Genomic DNA, 19585 nt, shown 5'->3' with positions numbered 1-19585 from the left:
CTCCAACTCAAAAAAAAAAAAAAAGAAAACTCAGCTCAAAAAGTTAGTTCTTCTGGGAAGCTTTTCTGATCCCCTCCCTCCAAGCCAGGTCAGGTCTTCCTGGTGTATATTTACCAGGCACATATTTTTACTTTGTGCTTATCAGCTTTTAAAATTATTCATATTTTTTGTGATTATATGATTAGTGTTATGTCTTATCAAAAAATTTAGCTCCCATGTAGGCTTAAATTATATTCTCTGTGCCTGACTTGTTAACACACACAGGTTTTTTGGAATTTATTTTATTCTCACTTGAAAGGTTCTCTCCCCCCTTGGCACCAATGTAAGTTCTATCTGAAAGAAGCTAGCTGTAGGATGGTGGCAAAACATTTGATTTAGCATCAGAAGACTTGGATTTGAGTCCTTGTTCCCTACTCTGATTAGCTGTGTAACTTTGAGCAGTCATAAAAACTCAGATCTATAAGTTCTCACTTTTATTAAGTGGCGATAATAATGCTTCATAGGACTGGTGTGAAAATTTAAGTGAAGGCTGTGAAAGAAGTTCAAAATCTGCATAAACATCCTAAAAATATGAGTAGTGTTTTATAGTGATTAAGATCCTGGGTTGTGCTTGCTTATGAGTTTCAACTCTTTACTTCAAAACCTGAATTCAAATCCCAATTCAATAATATTTATTGTCTATGCAGTTGATTTAACAATCTATTCTTTGCTGGATTTGTCATGTACTTTGTCAATTTCATTTATGCTTAATTTATTAGGCACTTATGATTGTATCACTAAGTCATGATATATGTATATTCTGTACTTTTTATTTTTGTCTAACAGTCTTTTGCACATAGAAATTCAACAAATATTAACACAATCTACACTTATTTGATGAATATTGCATATCTACTGCACTAAAAGTACATTAATTAATGAATGCAAGTAAGAATAATGAAAAGTAGTATACACAATTGCCATTCTCACATGTGGATATGTTCAGAATTACTATTTTTCAAATCATTTTAAACCAAGATGATTTGCAGAAATGATAGTCCAAGAGGGACAATTAAACAACATTTGGAATAAAATCATTTGGTCTAATTTTCATAGTTACAGATTTCAAAGAATACCACCATCCATGCCAGGTATACCAAACAATCCCATTGTCTGTTTTAGCCGTGTAGGGGCCACTGTAGTATAAACCATTCAGGTTTGCAGAGTGACATCTAGTGGGAGAGAAAAAAAAAGAAAACAGAGCAATCAGACCAGAAAAATACCTTCAGAAACCCTATTAATTTTGCTAGTAATTAATCAAAAACTACTAAGCCCCAAATTCTGCTATTTTTCAGACAAGTAAATATTCATTTTCAAAAGCTGAGAAATTTCTATAGCTGATGGATATTTTAAACTGGTGAGTTTTACTGCCATAACAAATCTTCAGGCCACTAGAGCACTGAAAAATAAGCATTCTTAATCATCTTTAAACAAAAAAGAACAAGCAAATAAAACACGTCTTTGTAACGTCCTGACTCAGGACAGAATTCACCTCGTACTTAATATGAGCTAAGGCATGTGTTAACAGAACAAGATATGGACAAGGTGCTCTACTGCGGGTTTCCCCGGATAATCTGCACTTACATGTTCCTCAATCTGTTGCCAAGACTTGGCTTTCACAATTCAAACTCTCTTCCTCTCTTTCTTTAAAGTGCTAGCATATCAATTATTTTAATCTTAAGGGAAAGTAAACAAAACCTTAACCACCATTTGAAGTTTTCCCAGCCATCAACCAACAGTCATTTGCTTGAGTTGCTGAACTAATTTCTTACATATATTATACCAATCTAGTGTTTATCATCAATTTTAGTTTATCATCAATTTTAAAAAGTTTCTTTTCCTCCTCTGGAGTCTGTAAATTTTGTCCTTGATATGCATAAATTACATGTAGAGTATGTGATAATTTTCTGTGTTATGTGATTGTGAAATTAGTTATCACATATTTTTCTATTGGTATAATTATAAAAAGACACGAGACATTAGGAAACAAGGAGAGCATTCACAAGAGGTAGTTCTGGACATCAATGAAAATAACCCAAATTATTGAATTAAAAAAGCGTATGCAAAAGTAAAAGCTGAGTAGCCGCTTTAGATCACTTAGCTTAGTAATTCACTCCTACTACCATTCTTGCAGTCCTCCTAATTTATGTGAATGCAATTAAACATGTATGCAAAATGTGCAAATGTCAAGATCCTACTGTGTTTTTAAAACAACATGAAAAGTGACATTAAGAAAGAAAATACTATAAACTGAGACTCCAGAATGTATATTTTGGCATATATTTGTCTATCTAGATGCATCTGCTACATATATATTTGGTCTGTGGTTTGAATCCCTTTAGGACACTGACTCTATGGTCAACACAGGAAATCTTAGCTATTCTGAGACCAATTTTCCAGCATCCTTCAGTTTCTAGAACAGCCTGGACTTGAAACAAGATTAAGGGATAGTTGGGGCTCCGCGGTGAAGTGACGGCATGCACTCACATGAGACGCGATGCCAACAAAGCAGAGAAGGCATCAGTGAGTGGTTTGTTACGTGTAAAAAGAATATCTTATAAGTGGGTAATAATTATGAAGTGCCAACATTTTATGTAAATTAGAAGAATTATAAAAAAAGAATGAGAAGAAAGAAAGAAGATGATAGCGCTAAACAACAGTAGTAGCAGTCATGGTAGAAGTAGCACCAAGTTTTTGGAACAATCTACTTTCTCTCCAGCTTTTTTTGATTTTTTCAGTTGATTAAGGGATGGAACTTCAACCATCTCTAAATGTACTTTGAAGTCCAGGATATTCTAGAAACTTAAGCATGCTGGAAAATTGGTCACAGACTAGCTAAGGTTTCCTATTTCCCTAATGGGATTCATCTCCTTTGACACCAAAGATAATGCAGGCTCCTTGGGTGGCTCCAGCTACTGAATTCCCTTTCCTTGTTCTCTGTAAACTCATTTCTTTAAAATTAGGTAATAATGTATTTCCCCACATTAATATGTGTGGCAATTGTCATTCAGGTGCCACACAAGCCAATCAACTGGATAAAGTACGTGGTTTTGATCTCATGGTAATATTAGTGATTATTTCTGTATACGGAATCAAACATTACTGATGCCTGCAGTGATCAATTATAGGTAAGTTTTATGTAAAACAAAGGGAAGAAAAAGGAAGAGGAGGAGAAGGTAAAGAAGATGGCTTTTAAAAGAACAGGAAAATTACCAGGGAAAAGATTATCATCACCTTCAGTTTGCAAAGTAGGAAAGAGGATTTTATGTCTCTTGGCATGTACTCCACTTTCATTACAAATGAGGAAGGTTGAATGAACAAAAATTTTATTTTACAAAAAGAAAAATCCAGGGGGAAAAAAAATGACTGTTTTTTGCAACTATGGTCGTTCTCCCTTGACTGCAGGGTATATATTTCAAAACCTCCGGTGGATGCCAAAAACCAAGGATAGTACCAAATTCTGTACATACTGTGTTTTTTCAGTTCGATAACCAAGACAGCTAATAAGTAATGAATGGGCCATAAGAAAGAATGAAATTCGGACATTTGCAGCAAACATGGATGGAATTGAAGGTCATGATGTTAAGTGAAATAAGGCAGGCACAGAAAGGCAAGTATTGCACGTTCTCATTTATATGTGGAAGCGAAACAAGTTGATGTCTTGTACATAGAAAATAGGTTGATAGATATCAGAGGCTGGGAAGAATGTGTGGGTGGGAGGAAGGATAAGGAGAATTTGGTTAGTGGGTATGGACAAACAGTAATATAGGAAAAATAAATACCAATATTCAATAGCAGAGTAAGATGACTATAGCAACAACGTATTGTAGATTTCAAAGTAGCTAGAAGACTTGAAATATTACCAATTCATAGAATTGATAAATACTCAAGGTGATGGCTACCACAAATACTCTGATTGATCGTTATATATTACATGCATGTAACAAATACATATACACTATAAATATGTAAAATATTTTGTATCAATAAAAAAGCTATGTATAATCAAAAACGGAATTAATTTGCTGGTAAAATAACATTAAAATATTCAATCAGAGGATAAAATTAGGTTTCAGAAATACTGTAAAGGAAATTTCTGTATTGAGGGTGTCTTGGGTTCAATGAATTAATGAAAGTTACCATGAATGAAAAATACTATTACATAGAAAAATATACAGCAATAACAATGGCTATTTTGTGTGATATGGGAGGATAAAGAACTGGTTAGTTATTAGGACGTTACAAATATTTTTCATATGTATATATACTCTCTGTTTATTTGGGTTGACCTGTGGTCTACTATTTGTAACTCATTCATTATTCAGTCTGCAAAGATCTTTGTAAAAGGAATAATTTGATTCATTTTTGTGACATATCTTTTTTTAATTTTTAATTTTAAAGATATGGGGATTCGGGATTAGGTATACAAATGTTCATTATGCAGGTACCCTTGTTGATGAGGTGTGCTCCCCCCTATGACATATCTTTTTTTCTCTCTTTTTTTTTTTTGTTGGAGTCTCACTCCGTGGCCCAGGGTGAAGTGCAATGACACTCATCCTCACAGCCACCCCAGGTTTGACCTGCTGGACATCCGCTATCTTCCACCTCAGCCTTCCAAGTAGCTGGAACTACAGGTGCACGCTACCGTGCCCGGCTAATTTTTTTGATTTATTGTAGAGACAAGGTCTCGTCAAGTCACCCAGGCTGGTCTCGAACCTACAGGCTCAGGCAATCCACTCGCCTCGGCTTCCCAAAGTGCTGGGATGATAGGTTGAGCTCAGCCTATGGCATATCTTTTAAACTTCACTAACGTCCACAATGCACAATTCCTCAGAACTACTGCATAGCTGAAGAACTCTAGTAAGAATGATTACTTAATGATACTGGCATTACAAATAAAAACCAACATTACCTCATATATTTTAGTTACTGCCCCAGTGAGATAGCATCAACATCCCTGCAACTATGATCAGAAAACGCCAGACCTGTTAAACCACCAGCCAGACTGTTCCTCTTCCGCGCAGTTCCCTTCATAGTTGTCATGATCTCTGTCCCACGTGCTGAATTTCATTCTCTGGTGACTAGCCCACCACTGCACTTCAGGACGAAAATTCCCTGCAAGGGAGTCTCCTGCTGTTCCAGAATATTCCCCAACATTCAACACATAGGCATTCTAAAAGAAAAGAGGCAAGTTCCGCTATCAGTAGCCATCCTTTAAAAAACATGTCTATTTGATTTTAATAAAAAGAGGCACTGTTGTATATTTTTATTGCCACTGACTTCAGGGTTATAGTGTATATTTTAAGCATTAATTCATGGTGTTACTTATTTGAAAATTTTGGTACCTTTTCATCTCCAACTTTGAAATTTTTATATTGTGCATAACGGTTATTTTTTTCAAAATCTTCAAGGTCTATTTTTAAAGTATAGTCTTCTGAAAAAGAAAAAAAACCCCAAGAGATTGTAATTTTTTAAACATATGACCAGATATTGACTATGATGTTTGAAAATAATTTACAACTATATCTTAATTTTAACATTTCCTTCTGCCAAGAATCAACTTTTAAAGAATAAACAGTGACTTCATATATTTATAACACGAAAATTTTATTGTGTATTTTACTTGAAAAAAAAAAATGAGGGACACAACATTAATGGTAAAAAATTGGCGGGTTCGAGAGCCACCTGGCAACTTGGCGAGACCTCATCTCTACAATAAATAAAAAATTAGCCAGGTGTGGTAACGCTCGCCTGTAGTTCCAGCTACTTGGAAGGCTGAGGCGGAAGGATCGCCAGAGCCCAGCAAGTCGAGGCTGCGGTGACCGGGAGCGGCCACTGCACTCCAGTCTGGGCGACAGAGTGAGACTCCAACTCAAAAAAAAAAAAAAAATTGTGCCTAGTTTTATAATAGGTAAAAGTTAGTGCAACTCACTTGGAAAAGAACAGAAAATGCCATTACTCAGTTAGATTAAGAAATTAAACAATGAAAGAAGTCTTAAGAAATTGAATAGCTTATCTTCTTTTTCTTAATTTCAATAAGAATGCTGATCTTACAAATAGATGGCTATTAATGACAACTTACCATCTCTAGTTGCCAATATACTAGGTTGTCATAATGTCACCATGGCCTACATATGCACAGACTTAGTTAATTTCCTGATAATAAAAAAGATCAGTCAGCAAACCCTTTAAGGATCATTTGAGAAAGAAATATGAATCCTGGCTACCATCCGAAAACTTTCCTTTGATACTGGCTCATAAGAACAAAGTGTCGGCCGGGCGTAGTGCCTCTAGCCTGCAATTTCAGCACTTTGGGAGGCCGAGGTAAGGAGATTGCCTGAGTCCATGGTTTCAAGAACAGCCTGGGCAACTTGGTGAGACCTCATCTCTACAATAAATAAAAAAAAATCAGCCAGGCATGGTAGTGCATGCCTGTAGCTCCAGCTATTTGGAAGGCTAAGGCGGAAGGATCGCCAGAGCCCAGCAGGTCAACACTGGGGTGCCCGTGAGCATGCCACTGCACTCCAGCCTGGGTGATGGAGTGAGACTCCAACTCAAAAAAAAAAAAAAAAATCAAAGTGTTAGCATCAAAGTTTATAGGTTGGATGTCATCGGAAGAGAATTGTAGAGGCAATGAAGAAAATTCTCAAGAAATGCTGTACAACATTCTTGATAGCACAGATGATAATAATTATTGGAAAATACAGTAACATCAATGACTGAGTCAAAAGATATTTCGGAAGAGTTGATATATACATATGAAAGTTTTTAAAGAATAAATTAAACAAGTTATTTGGCACATATTTTTATGTATGCTAAAGAATGACATGATAGAAACAAATCTCTAAATATAAAAGAGGTACTTTACTGGCTATAAAAATTCTAGGTGATAAAAGAGCATTATCTAAAAAAAAAAATTTACTATCTTCAAGCAATCATCTTTTTTTTTTCCATTGCCCCATTGTTTGTGAATAACAGACTATTCTTTTTCATAAGCAGAATTACCATCAGGAACATAGAAAGCTATAAATCAAACTAAGCTATTACATCATATAGGGTCTATCCTCTTACTTTGATAAATAAAGCATCATAGCGACCTGCAAGACCAGGTTGGAATTTAGAGTCTCAGACTCCTTGGAGTTCCAAGCCAGATCATGGAAACCCAGGGAAAAAGAGCCCCCAAGTTCCATCATCCAGACTAAGTCTATGGTCAATCTCCCTTAGTTTCCCATCCTTATCTCTATCATACATAGCAAGTGGCCTTGGACACAGCTGTGGACATCCCAAGGTGCATATACAAGCTCTGGTCACAGCCATTAAAAAAAAAAAAAAAAGCCATTTGTTAGCCTCCTCTCAGGCTTAGGAGTGTACACACTAGCAGCACAAGATGACAGACAAGGAAGAGGGCTGAAGAGGTCCTGGAAACAAGCTTAAGGCTGTTTGGGTAGGGAATTCTGAATTTCCCAATACTGGAACAAATTTAGGAGGGAGGCCGAGTTCCTGTGGGGCTTGTTGCTTTGGCAACACAAACTCCTCACCCCGACGGAATCTCAAAAGGTAGTAAAGGTTGTGTGAGCCAAGCATGGGAAGGGAAATAGGAACAGTGCGGCAGGCTAAGTCAACTGTTCTAAAACATATTTTGTTTTATAGGATACATATAAATCAGTCTCATTTTTTAAGACAACCATCAAAATATCTCTGGTCAATTAGTAAATAAAATTGTGCCTAGCATTTCTAAATTATTGCAATTACTTCCAGTCAAAATTTATGTAATAGTGATAAACCTCTTTTTCAGAGGCAATTCATTAGCTTTAAATGCTTTCATAATTAAAGAATATAGGGACAAAGGCACTGACTTTTTCTTGGGATGATGTGATACATGGTTGTGAGGTCTGGGACTAATAAATACATTTTTACTACCATTAGAGTAGCCAGTCTGAATACCAGATTGAAACATGAAAGGAAACTAGATTTGCTGCCAAAGTTCATCTGGGAAAATATGCACAAAAGAATAACTTGAAAAATAATAAGTTTGGGTTTCGTTTATTTAGAAGAAGCCCAGTGTTACTACTTTGAGGGTTTTCATAGATACAAAGAAATCAGATAAGTATCAATGTGCAAAAGAAACAAAAGCTGGTAGAATAAATCTTATTATATATCTGGCATAAAACAGTTCAAATTAGGATAATATGTTGAAGGAAAGGAAGTCCTACATAAAGTTAGAGAGCACTGATCTAAAGAAGGGCCAAGTTCTGGGGTCTGGGATTATCCCTCCTCTAGATAGTAATCTAGTGTCTCAAAGACCATAGTAATCATAATTCTAATGACTGTTATGAATACAGAAACACCAATACCTTTCCTGAACTTGGATGGAACAAATAAACTCTTCCTTTTTTTTGAGTCAGAGTCTCACTCCATTGCCCAGGTTGGAGTGCAGTGGTATGCTCACAGCCACCCCAGCGTCGAAGGTCTTACCAAGTTGCCTGGGCTGGTCTCGAACCCGCAGGCTCAGGCAATCTACTCACCTCGGCCTCCCAAAGTGCTGGGATTACAGGCTGAGCCACCGAGCCTGGCTGATCACCATGTTTTTCTATCTTCGGCCTCCTCCCCTACCTTGGGGAGGTGAATCTCTTTTCTCTTTCTCTCTAATTTCTAAATAAACTATATTTTCCAATCTAAAACAAACAAACAAAAAGGACAAAGGAAAGCATGCTAAATGACATTGGCAATGGATTAAAAATAAAAGGAAGAGAGACCTCATCTCGCTGGAGCCCAGCAGGTTGCGGCTGTGGTGGCCGGGAGCAGCCACTGCACTCCAGTCTGGGCGACAGAGTGAGACTCCAGCAGAAAGAAAGAAAGAAAGAAAGAAAGAAAGAAAGAAAGAAAGAAAGAAAGAAAGAAAGAAAGAAAGAAAGAAAGAAAGAAAGAAAGAAAGAAAGAAAGAAAGAAAAACATGGTGATCATAGCTCAAAGAGCCACGTGGCCAGACCAGAGAGTTTAGTAAAGCAATGGCATACTTTCTTGGGCAGTATAATTGCCTTTTATGACACATTCAGGATCAGATTTGAGTGGGACTGACTATAATTTTAGACTACAATTGAGGTAAGAAAGACAATGGATTGGAGCAAAAGAATATGGGAAACAGAAATCTGGAAAAGTTGTTATCAAAGTAATGATATTTTAGACAAATATTGAACTCTAGTTAAAGACAGGAATGTAAAAGTATACACAGATGTCTACAATTTACTTTGAAATATATATTTTAAAAGGTGGATTAATGGATAGATAGAATTTTGATGGATAGATAGATGATAAAACAAGCAGAGTAAAATGTTAATGTAGAATCCAGGTAGAAGGTTGTATCTTCTTTCAAATTTGTTGTTGCTTTGAAAGTATTTCAAAATAAAAGGGGTGGGAGCATGTGGATATAAAAACATTTTATATTACAGAATTTGATGTGAAAACAGCTCCAATTCTCCAATTCTTCACCTCTCCCTTTTGCAGTACAACTTTGTAACTTCTCCTATTGTCTACTTATTTTCCCCTTCAATCTGAGCTGGTCCTGTGACCCTCTTTCACCAAGAGAAAGAAAATGATTGTGTGCCAGTTCTGAGCCTAGGTCTCAAGAGAGACTTATGCACATCTACCCTTATTTTTGGAACATTGCTTTGGCTACAAGAACAAGTGCAGGCTAGCTAGCTGGAACATGAGAGATCATATTGAGCAGAGTTGAATCCTTCCATCCTAGAGCAGGAACTTTAATCAGGAAGTTGTTTGTAGACCATTAAACAAGACCAACCAAGATTAGCAGAACCCAGCCCTGATCAGGAAAACCACTCAGTCAACCTGCAGATTTGTGAGAAGTAATAAATGCTTGTTGATTTTAAGCCACTGTGTTTGGAAAGGGCTTGTTACACAGTATCATTGTGGCAATAGATAATTGATACAGTATACATAATCGTCAAGAACTCAAGGCATTAAGAAGGAATTATTATATGATATATCTTTTCCAGAAATAGAATATATATGAGAAAACAATTCTTCCCAGCCCAACTCAGTTCTCCTTTTTTCTATTTCTAACTTTAGGCAGCCAAATTTTACAAAGGGGGTTATTGACCAAAAGTTATCATTGTCATCTATAAGTCATAGCAATTATTGAATTAGTTCCATTGTCTATAATTTAGTAAAAAACATGTTAGTGTTACTTTTAATGTATTTCAAATAAATTTGACATCAGGAAAACCTTACCTTGTGTGGTCAATAAGTGAAGATTTTTATTACCCAGCCAATATTCACCATTTTTTTGGACAAAATTTCCAAAGCCATTTTCATAGTCACTCCAACCTCTAAAAAATTTAAAGTGCAAGCTGATTTTAACAAAATCCATCTGTAATACCCAAAGTGATCATCAGCCCCTGCAACCCAACCACTAATATTTTCTTGATTAGTTAATTTTCTTTCCATATTCTTATTTAGAGAAAGTAAAATTCTAATTAATAGACTTCAGGATATAATCAAAGAATTTAACTTATAAATCTCACACTTGCTATTCCAGATACATTTTAAGATCATAATTAGCATGCCTGTTAAAGTTTTCACTGCCATCAGACCGTCTCTGAATTACAGTCCATCCTCCTCCATCAGACATGTCACAATAAACGGGGAATTCTGCTGGGCTCTGGAGTGGTTTGATTTTGTAAAATCCACTGTGCTTATAGCCATCATTGAAAATCTCTGAACAATCTGTTTGTAAAACAAGGTAAAGTAACATTTATTATGTCTTTTTTTTCTTAGGGAAGACTTGGAATAAGATTACTCAATACCAATGGAGACAGAAAAACACATGGTGTAAATAATCAACTTTTAAAAATTGCATCTTTCTACACTTTCCAGTGGATATTAGGAAAGTCTTATTTCCTTTCCTTATATCTGTTACCTGACTCCTTGATATGACTGACCATTGAGAAAAAAGAGTGAAATAGGGATCTAGTTTCTCATTTCTGACTTCTGTGGAAAATAATTTTTAAACAATTATGTGTGTTCAGTTAATTACAGTATATTTAAATGAAACTAATAGCTTTTTCAGAATTGTAGAATTTCTCTCTCCTGTGAAGCTAAAAGTGAATGGAGAAATATAACACCAAACAAATAATTTGATACAGGAGCCTGATAAATCTTTCTGAACATCTGGAAGTGAACTCAAAATAGTAATCTTGGTGAGATTCTGATAACCTCTCAGGTCCACCAATTTTTTTTTTTAACTAATTCACTGACATTTCTAACAGTCCACATATTCTTAGATATTATTGCTAAAAATTACAAGCTTCTGCTATTCCTTTCATCCTTTAATTCTCCTTTGCTGTGCTATTTCTTTGACCACTGGAGCAAACATAGCTACTAATTTGTCACCAAAAAGTAATATGTTTCTTAAGCCATTTGAGGACGGGATAAATTAATATCCATTGAGTCTCATCCAGGCTGATCCGTATAGACTTAAAGAATATGACAAATATGGATTTCTCTATTGTTTAGATGCTTATGAAGCTATGTTTCAGGCCACTGTAAAGAGAAAGTCTCAAAAGACCCAGACACGAGTGTTTGAATAAAGACATTATAATTTAACATCATCAACTTTCACATTTTACTCTTATCATTTTAATTTCCTTTTTTTAAGAAAAATGTTTTCTTCCTGATTGGATGATTCCATTCTTCTAGCATTTTAAAAGTTGTTTCTTCATTTTCATTGTCTTGATGCCACATTGTCTACAACTCTCTTTTATCTTGCTACAGATAAGATTTACTGCACTTTAAAAAGATTAATAGGCCATGGGAATTAGAAGAGAAAGAACCATAGCCATTTTATAAAGGCTTCGCGAGGTTGAGACCAATCATACACTACTGCTTTGAGGAGATGATTATTTTTGTAAAGATTTAGGCTTTATTCATATATTTATTATTGAGATTCAGAAGCACAAGTGTTCCTTACACATGCTGAATTTTTAAAAGGACTCTGCTTTGGCAATTAAATAAGAAGAAAAAGACAGGAACATTAACTCAATATTGTTAAAAAGTTTACATTTTGTGGTCAAGTATATTATACAACACTTTCGTTAAAGTAAGCAGACTTTAACCCCGTTGAGAAAGCAGTTCTTCGCTTACATTTAATCTCCTACCAAATAGCTGAATAACAAAGGCCTGTAAGTTTCAAACTATTTTCCAGGCAAATGTGGAAATGATTAGCTATAACATTTTCCACTGGAAAGCTTAGTAAATATAGGGGTTTCAGCCAACATTTTCTATTTGTTTTTATTTTATGCCAACTACAAGTTTATTATTTGTGCTTTTTTGTTTGTTTTGTTTTTTAATTTTCCTTTTTCCTAGAAGAAAATGCCAAATGCTACTTAAGACTTAGAGAAAAGCTTTCAACTGAAAAACCAGCAACAACAACCTCAACAAATAAACATTAAAAAAGCAAAAAAGTGCCAGCTGTTCAACTGCTCATAGTAAGCAAGAGCCTGCCATGTGACTTAAACTGTGATAGCAGAAAGTTTGAGCAATGTAGAGTTTAAAATATTAATTCGATATTTAAAACTACAATTTTCAAAATGTTTCAACTCGCTTCACTTCCTGGAGAACAGGTAGAAGAAGGGCAGAGTTAAAGAGCTCTGTGTTCATGGGAGTTTGTTTTGTTTTAAAAAAGGATATATATTTTGGGGGGGGTATTTGCATAATACTAGAGTGAGGCCAAAGCTTCCTGTCTTCTGTTTTGACAAACATTGCATTAAATTGGGTGGTGTGAATCGTTTCTCTGATCATGCAGAAAGCAAGCCATATTGGATGGCTGAATGTTTAAGCTCACAAAGTGACACGACAGTCTGCCAAATGGGATTTTTCTTGTTGTCTCAGAATTGTGGCTGAGACTCAAAGCTGAGAGCCAAAGGCACTAAGTACCCCACATGCTAAAAGCAAAAATAAATAAATAAAGGCCAGCAACAGAGGTCAGTCACCATTCCACAGAGCATGCTGGGACAGGCAGAACTGGTCCTGCCACCACCATCTTCACCCCCAAACAACATAAGAAGAGAATGAAGAAGATAAAGGAAGTTGGCTCTTTGGAGAGTATGGTATACTTGTAGGTTAGAGTTAGTGGGCTCTTTCCTCTGAAAATAAGACAGAGAGGCTATAATAATGTCCACAGATAGCTGACATTCATTGAGTACTTCTTTTGTGCAAACTGCTGTTAAATACATTAACTCATTTAATCCTCACAACAAATAAACAGATATTCTTATCATTCCCATTTTACAAATGAGGAATACAAGACATATAGAGGTTAAGTACTTTGCCCAAAGGCCACTGCTAGCAAGATGGGCAGCTGGACTTTGAAGCCAGCCTTCAGAGTGATTGTCACCAATTAATGCAAATTTGATACAGTAATCTTTTAATTCATAATTCAATAGCACCCAAATGCTTAAAAAAAGATACAGTTTAATTACATGCTGTATAAAATCATGTGACTTGTGTAGTTTGCCAAATTGCTAAGTTGTATGTAATTAGATGTTTTCTACCATGAGATGAATTAGAATTTAGAAAGTAACTAATTTAATAATAATAGAGTAACTTGCAAATAAGAGCAAAGATGTATATTTCTATGGATCATATATATATGAATAATCTTTAAAAATTTGACACTAAAAATATAAACTTTGATGTAAGTTCTTATATATTTTATACAATATTATATATATAATATATTATGCTATGATATACATTTTATTGGAATTTGCGTGTTATCTGTTTTATTTATTGTGTGTCTGTACTTAGTCCTCTCTAGTGCTATTTGCCTATGTGCTGAAAAATAGAGCACAATTAAACTGCACTTATATTTTATACTCTATTCCCCTCTTTTCTTCTTTATGCTTGTACTATATATGAAGAATATTAAGTGTGAATCTATTTACTTCTGGGTTTTTGTTTTAGCTGTTAATCCAGAAACAGTTATCTAAAATGTCTATTACGTATCCTGTCATTATAACACACAATATAATAGTTTTCTGGACCCTCTCCATAGATTCTACTATCTAACTCTTGCTTTTACAGTCAACCCTGCTCTAACCTTGACATTTTAATTTCCTAGTAACTGATTTCCTGCTTTATTCCTTTGTAGCCTCTTGTTTCCCAAGGTCTGTTCCCTGGCACTCTCAATGCAAGGACTGGACTTTTAGGTCTTAAGCCTCAGTCTTCTCACAACTAGTTGCAGAATCTCAGTAACAAACATCTGACTGCCTGCCTTCTGCCATAACTGATCCTTGAATCTGTGTCAATAGCCTGTTCAGACTGTGTTTGAATAGATAACTTGAGTCTTGAACTTGGTTTTGAATATGGAAAAATAGTACCTTACTTGCATGTCAGTTCCTTGCCAGATGAGATCAGATTTGTACCTACTTTTGGAACCACGTATCTGTGAGCTCATTCCTTGCATGGTAGTCCCTTTGTTTCTCAAGCCTGTTTTTACCTGAGCTGTCCCTAGTTCCTCCTTGTTCTATGCTCTAGAGGCACAGACCTTCCTCACCCTATACCCATCCCAACTATTACAGGCCAGTGGTTCTGGCCTTCTTATGACCCCTAAGTGGAAAGGGAGGACAGCTGAGTTCCAAGGATCAAGGGTAAAGGATCAAAATGCTGGTCAACAGAGAATCAGGAACCCAGGGCAGAAAGAGATTAGGATCTTGGTAAAGAGAGAAAAAGAAAATATTTTATTGACACATAGGCTCTAAAGTTTTCACAATTCACATCCTACATTGGTGAGTACATTTAGAACAAAAAAAAAGATATTTTTATTACCATGAGCCTGGCATCTCTTTGACCTCTACAGTCTTTTGATTATAGTCAGATATATTTCCCAATATATACTTCCTTGTCCTTCTATTTTTCTTTTTATGTACCACCTTGCTTTCATTCATAAATATGATCTACTATGTTCCAGGCACTCTGATAGTCAATTAGGAGGTAAAAATGCATTAAATATCATCCCAGACTTTGCAAAGTGCCCAGTTAATTGGCCAAGCTATCAGAAACAGAAATTATAATGTATTATGGTAAAGTAGACATGGACAAAATGCTCTAGATAGCCATTTGCTTTGCTTCTGTAATCATTGTTTAATCTAAAAGACGCCTTTGACTTCCACAGGAAGACAAATGAACAGTTTTTTTTTTTTTTACAGAGAATAACAATATGTGCAGTGATGTATATAATAAGTTGACGATTTAAGATTATTTAGCTTCTATGAGGAAGTACTGGCCTAATCAAAAGGAAAATTACCAAATTGTAAAATATACATATTCAAACTACTCTTAGCTTTTCTTCAGTAATTCTGGTTATTTTTCTTTTTCTGCCTTTTTATTCTATTATCTTATTTGCCACCCTAAGGCACTTCAGGGCTTCAGAAGAGAAAACTACCTAAAAGTAACAACAAGAGATACATAAACACAAAGCTCAAATGTAAATATTCACAATTGTAACCTGCCATTTGCATGCTGACTTTTAAAAAAATTTTAGATTCAGAGGTGCACATGTATATTCATTACGTGGACATATTGTGTAGTGGTGGGGATTGGATCTCAGGTGGCCCATTTCCAAGATTGTGTACACTGATATTTAAACTGTCAAGTGTCCTGATTTCTTATTAAACTGTAGAAATGTTCAGATACTTAGCATTCATATTAAACGTGCCCCGCAGACATAATAGAGAGAAAAGAGTAAAATATGGTAGAAGATATTTAAAATTGACATAATGCTTCATATTGATTGTTACTGGAATAGAAAAAGCTATTTGGCAAAACCTGTAGTGAACAAATAACTAGAACCATCATTGCACATGCATGTATGAATAATACAAGTTATTGAAACACTTTCAAAAAAATCACTTCTGACCTGCATATTGCCTCTTGCCTCCAAGATCAATGACACTATTCTCCTCTCCTTTATCAAGGAACTGGACTTCCTTCTCATGCAAAAGTCGTGCAATCTTGACCTGCTGCTGTTTGACCCTCGTCTCAAGCAGGCGCACCTGGGCTCTGAGCCGCGCTTGCTCCTGGGCACAGTTTTCGAGTGCCTGCAAAGAATGTGCATCTCATTTTCATAGAAAACAAATGCTACAAAACATTTGGATAAATCAGTAATTCAATTTTGTCTCCCATTCCAATTTCAGAATATTATTTTTTTATTATTGAGTTTTTTATTTTAAATATATGGGGTACAATTCAGGGCTAGGTATACAGATGTTCATTATGCAGGTACCCTTGATGAGATGTGCCCCTCCCTCCCCTGACAGTTTCCTTCAACTGCCAATCCCACCCCCTCTCAGAATATTATTACAACCAGAAAGTGATTTTAAAAGTTCTAATACGATCTCCTCTTTAAAGACTAGGCCATCATAGCTTCTGCTAAAGCTCCTGAACTCAAGAAAAGAAATAATATAAAATAATAAGAATCACTATGCTAAGGTCTTTGTAGTTGCTTTATTCGATCCTCATAACAATTCCATGAGGTAAAAATGGGCCCAATCCTGATGAGAAGACTTCCTCAGGATCACCTAGTGGGTGAGAGGAGTCAGTGTTCAAATCCCGTTCAAGAACCCTCCTCCAAATCTCTACATGATACTGCATATGTGTTTTCTGAACAGTAAAGTGCTTTACAGAAGTTAATTATTTCCACAGTATGTCAATCTCCAAAATAAATGGAGTTGTTGAATGATCTTTTGGTATGAATACATTTCAAAATTTAATTTAATGCATGTACTCTAATAGCATATGGCATCTTTATAAGAGACGCTAGTTTAGACCCTCGTATCCCAGAGTATCTCATTCATTTACCTGTTGCTAGAAATTCTACTGGAGTCATTTTAACTTTGGTTTATTTGTTTATTTTTCCCTCAGCTACTTCAGAAAAGGATGGAGGCTGACTATGCCCCAGAACCCTGGGAGACCAAGGTGGGAGAATTACTTGAGGCCAACCTGGGCAACATAGTAAGACTCCCTTTTCTACCAAAAAAAAATAGAACACATTTTTAAAAGGAATGGGAAGAGGCCGGGCTCGGTGGCTCAGCCTGTAATCCCAGCACTTTGGGATGCCGAGGTGAGTGGATTGTCTGAACCCATGGGTTTGAGACCAGCCAGGACATCTTGGCGGGATCTCATCTCTACAATAAATAAAAAATTAGCCGGGCATGGTAGCATGTGCCTGTAGTTCTGGCTACTTGGAAGGCTGAGGCAGAAGGATGGCCAGAGCTCAGCAGATCATCACTGGGGTGGCCGTGAGTGTGCCACTGCCCTCCAGCCTGGGCGACAGAGTGAAACACCAAATCAAAAAAAAAAAAAAATGGGGATGAGAAGAGGCTGAATCAATCCAGTTAAGTTAAGTCTTCTCCTAAAAGGCACATAAACCAAGAATATTGCATGTGAAAGAGTTTATCAGTTCCTTTCTGATGTGGCATCTGACTGAGCAGAGATCTCTAAAGACAAAGAAAATGGGAAAGGTGAATGGGGAAGGAGAGTTGCAAAGGTAGGTCTCCCAGCAATGTTACTGAGGCCAAGAAGCCCTAAGAAAGGCTCTTGGGTACTTAATTCTGGGAGACTCACTATGAGTGGTCTCAAGTTTTTACCATCTTCCCATTTTTACTATGACATCTTTATTTGCAGCTCATGTCATGATTTCTTCTAGTAAACTATACAGGTTTACTTCTGAGAAATCGCGCATTTTAATGTATAATTACCATACACTACCTTTATACAAATTATTTCCTAAAGCAGTCATTCAGTTATAGCCAGAAATATTTCCAGTTTATATATGTAAGTCTTTCTGTTCTTATCTTTATGTACTAGCTTATGTCATCAATATGAGGACCTACTGTGCTCCAGGTACTCTCCTAGGTGTCAGAACATCACAATTAGAGATTCTATTTTGGGCAAAGGGAAAAGGTACGCAGCCTTCCTATAAAGGACTGTAAATATCAGGAGAGAGATTTGGTCTCAAAACCAAAAGTCACATAGCAAAATAGCAAGGGAGACGCAACGGTAGAGTTCCCCTGCCTCCCATCTCTAGGTCCAAGTTGCTGAGTCTCTCCTAGCTATTTCTCTAGCATTATTTCTTATTTGCGCTTGGTACTCCCTTCTCATCACTCTGATTTATCCTCTCTGAGAGAGTTATTTGCTTGACCCCTTGAGTCACATAGACTAAAAAATGAACAACAGGAATATTTTATGTCTGGGTCCTGTGTTGCAGTAACTTAGTGGGAAATTGGTTGTGATATTGTAAAACCCAGTGCACCATGCAACTTTAAAATAACTAAAGGGATCACAGGCCAAGCATGTCCAAACTTTATGAGACTGTACATATAGGCTTAGTAAGCTTATGTAAAATTTAGGAGATTTCTTTCTTTCAAAACTTTGAGTAAATGAGTATTTTGTCTTTTTTACTCATGAATGAAGGAAGTAATTCATTGTAATTACTTTCATTGTAATTACTTTCAAATAATCAGGCTAGTTTACACTAACAGTGTTCAATATTGGAAAGCCCATGGTCAATTTTAATTACTACGGACAGTTTTAAATTTCTAATATTATGTAACTGGCCAAATAACAAAGTGAATTTAAAAAAAAGATTTTACTTTAGTTGTTGTAAATGTTGATTTTTTTACTTTTTAAAAAGTTTTAAAACACTTGGTAAGCACCCCCAGCCTTTTTCCTTTTCCTCCTTTAGTTAAGTTTCTTCAGTAATAAGTTAATATAGGTTTTCTGCAAAATAAAAGAAAAACTTAGGTCAAAGCAGGCATTAAGTATAATAATAGTTTTCACAAAAAGCTTACCCAACTTTCCCTGCCCATCACAAGAGCAGTGGCAACAAGGATGAAACTGAATATCTTCACCATGTTCTCCATTGAAAGAACTGCAACAACGAATAGAAAGTCATTAAGTTATCAACTTTGAATTTTTCATGAGAGTCACAGAGGAGATTCTTCCAGACCTTTTCAGCTCTCCACCACACAGAATGATGTTCATTGTTGCCTTAACTAGAGTTGAACCTGCTTGATTACAAAAACAGAGGAGAGAGTCTAGATCTCTTAGTGGTCCTAAGGTGCTGCTTATGCGATTTCTGGTAGAGGCACAGCCTTCATAAGCAAAAAGACCTGGGTCCATATTTTGGTTGTGCCTCTTCCTAGCAGTGTGAAACTGACTAAAATGAGGCAACCGACTAAAATGCTCCTGATCCATAAAACGGAAGTAATAATTCTCACCCTGTAGGACTGTGGAAACTTTTGTTTTGTTTTAAGATGAGGCCTTAGCCGGGCTTGGTGGCTCAGCCTGTAATCCCGCGCCTTTGGGAGGCTGAGGTGGGTGGATTGACTGAGCCCGCGGGTTTGAGACCCGCCTGGGCAGCGAGACCTCATCTCTACAATAAATCTAAAAAAATCATCCAGGCGTGGTAGCACATGCCTGTAACTCCGGCTACTTGGAAGGCTGAGGCGGAAGGATCGCCTGAGCCCAT

The 19585-nt window shown here is 36.2% G+C and overlaps 1 protein-coding gene across 3 annotated transcripts in view; it reads right to left on the bottom strand.

Moving 5' to 3' along the window:
• Positions 1 to 851: 851 nt before the first annotated feature.
• Positions 852 to 19585, bottom strand: part of FGL1 (fibrinogen like 1) — a 31914-nt gene continuing 13180 nt past the window's right edge. For 2 of the 3 annotated variants that reach the window (XM_008060882.1, XM_008060881.1), the window contains 7 exons: positions 18906 to 18985; positions 15974 to 16154; positions 10623 to 10782; positions 10288 to 10385; positions 5385 to 5473; positions 5025 to 5212; positions 852 to 1211 (listed from right to left, as the gene is read on the bottom strand). In XM_008060882.1, the coding sequence (XP_008059073.1) occupies positions 1052 to 1211; positions 5025 to 5212; positions 5385 to 5473; positions 10288 to 10385; positions 10623 to 10782; positions 15974 to 16154; positions 18906 to 18977 (948 nt within the window). In that variant the 5' untranslated portion in view covers positions 18978 to 18985 and the 3' untranslated portion in view covers positions 852 to 1051. The remainder of the gene's footprint in view (positions 1212 to 5024; positions 5213 to 5384; positions 5474 to 10287; positions 10386 to 10622; positions 10783 to 15973; positions 16155 to 18905; positions 18986 to 19585) is intronic. The other variant, XM_008060883.1, reaches the window with a different exon arrangement.

The sequence above is a fragment of the Carlito syrichta genome, unplaced genomic scaffold (assembly GCF_000164805.1).
Source record: "Carlito syrichta isolate Samal-C Ts95f unplaced genomic scaffold, Tarsius_syrichta-2.0.1 Scaffold304757, whole genome shotgun sequence".
In the NCBI taxonomy this organism is placed as follows: domain Eukaryota; kingdom Metazoa; phylum Chordata; class Mammalia; order Primates; family Tarsiidae; genus Carlito; species Carlito syrichta.
Note: the sequence above shows the minus strand (reverse complement) of the source record. Positions and strands in the feature narration are given on the sequence as shown.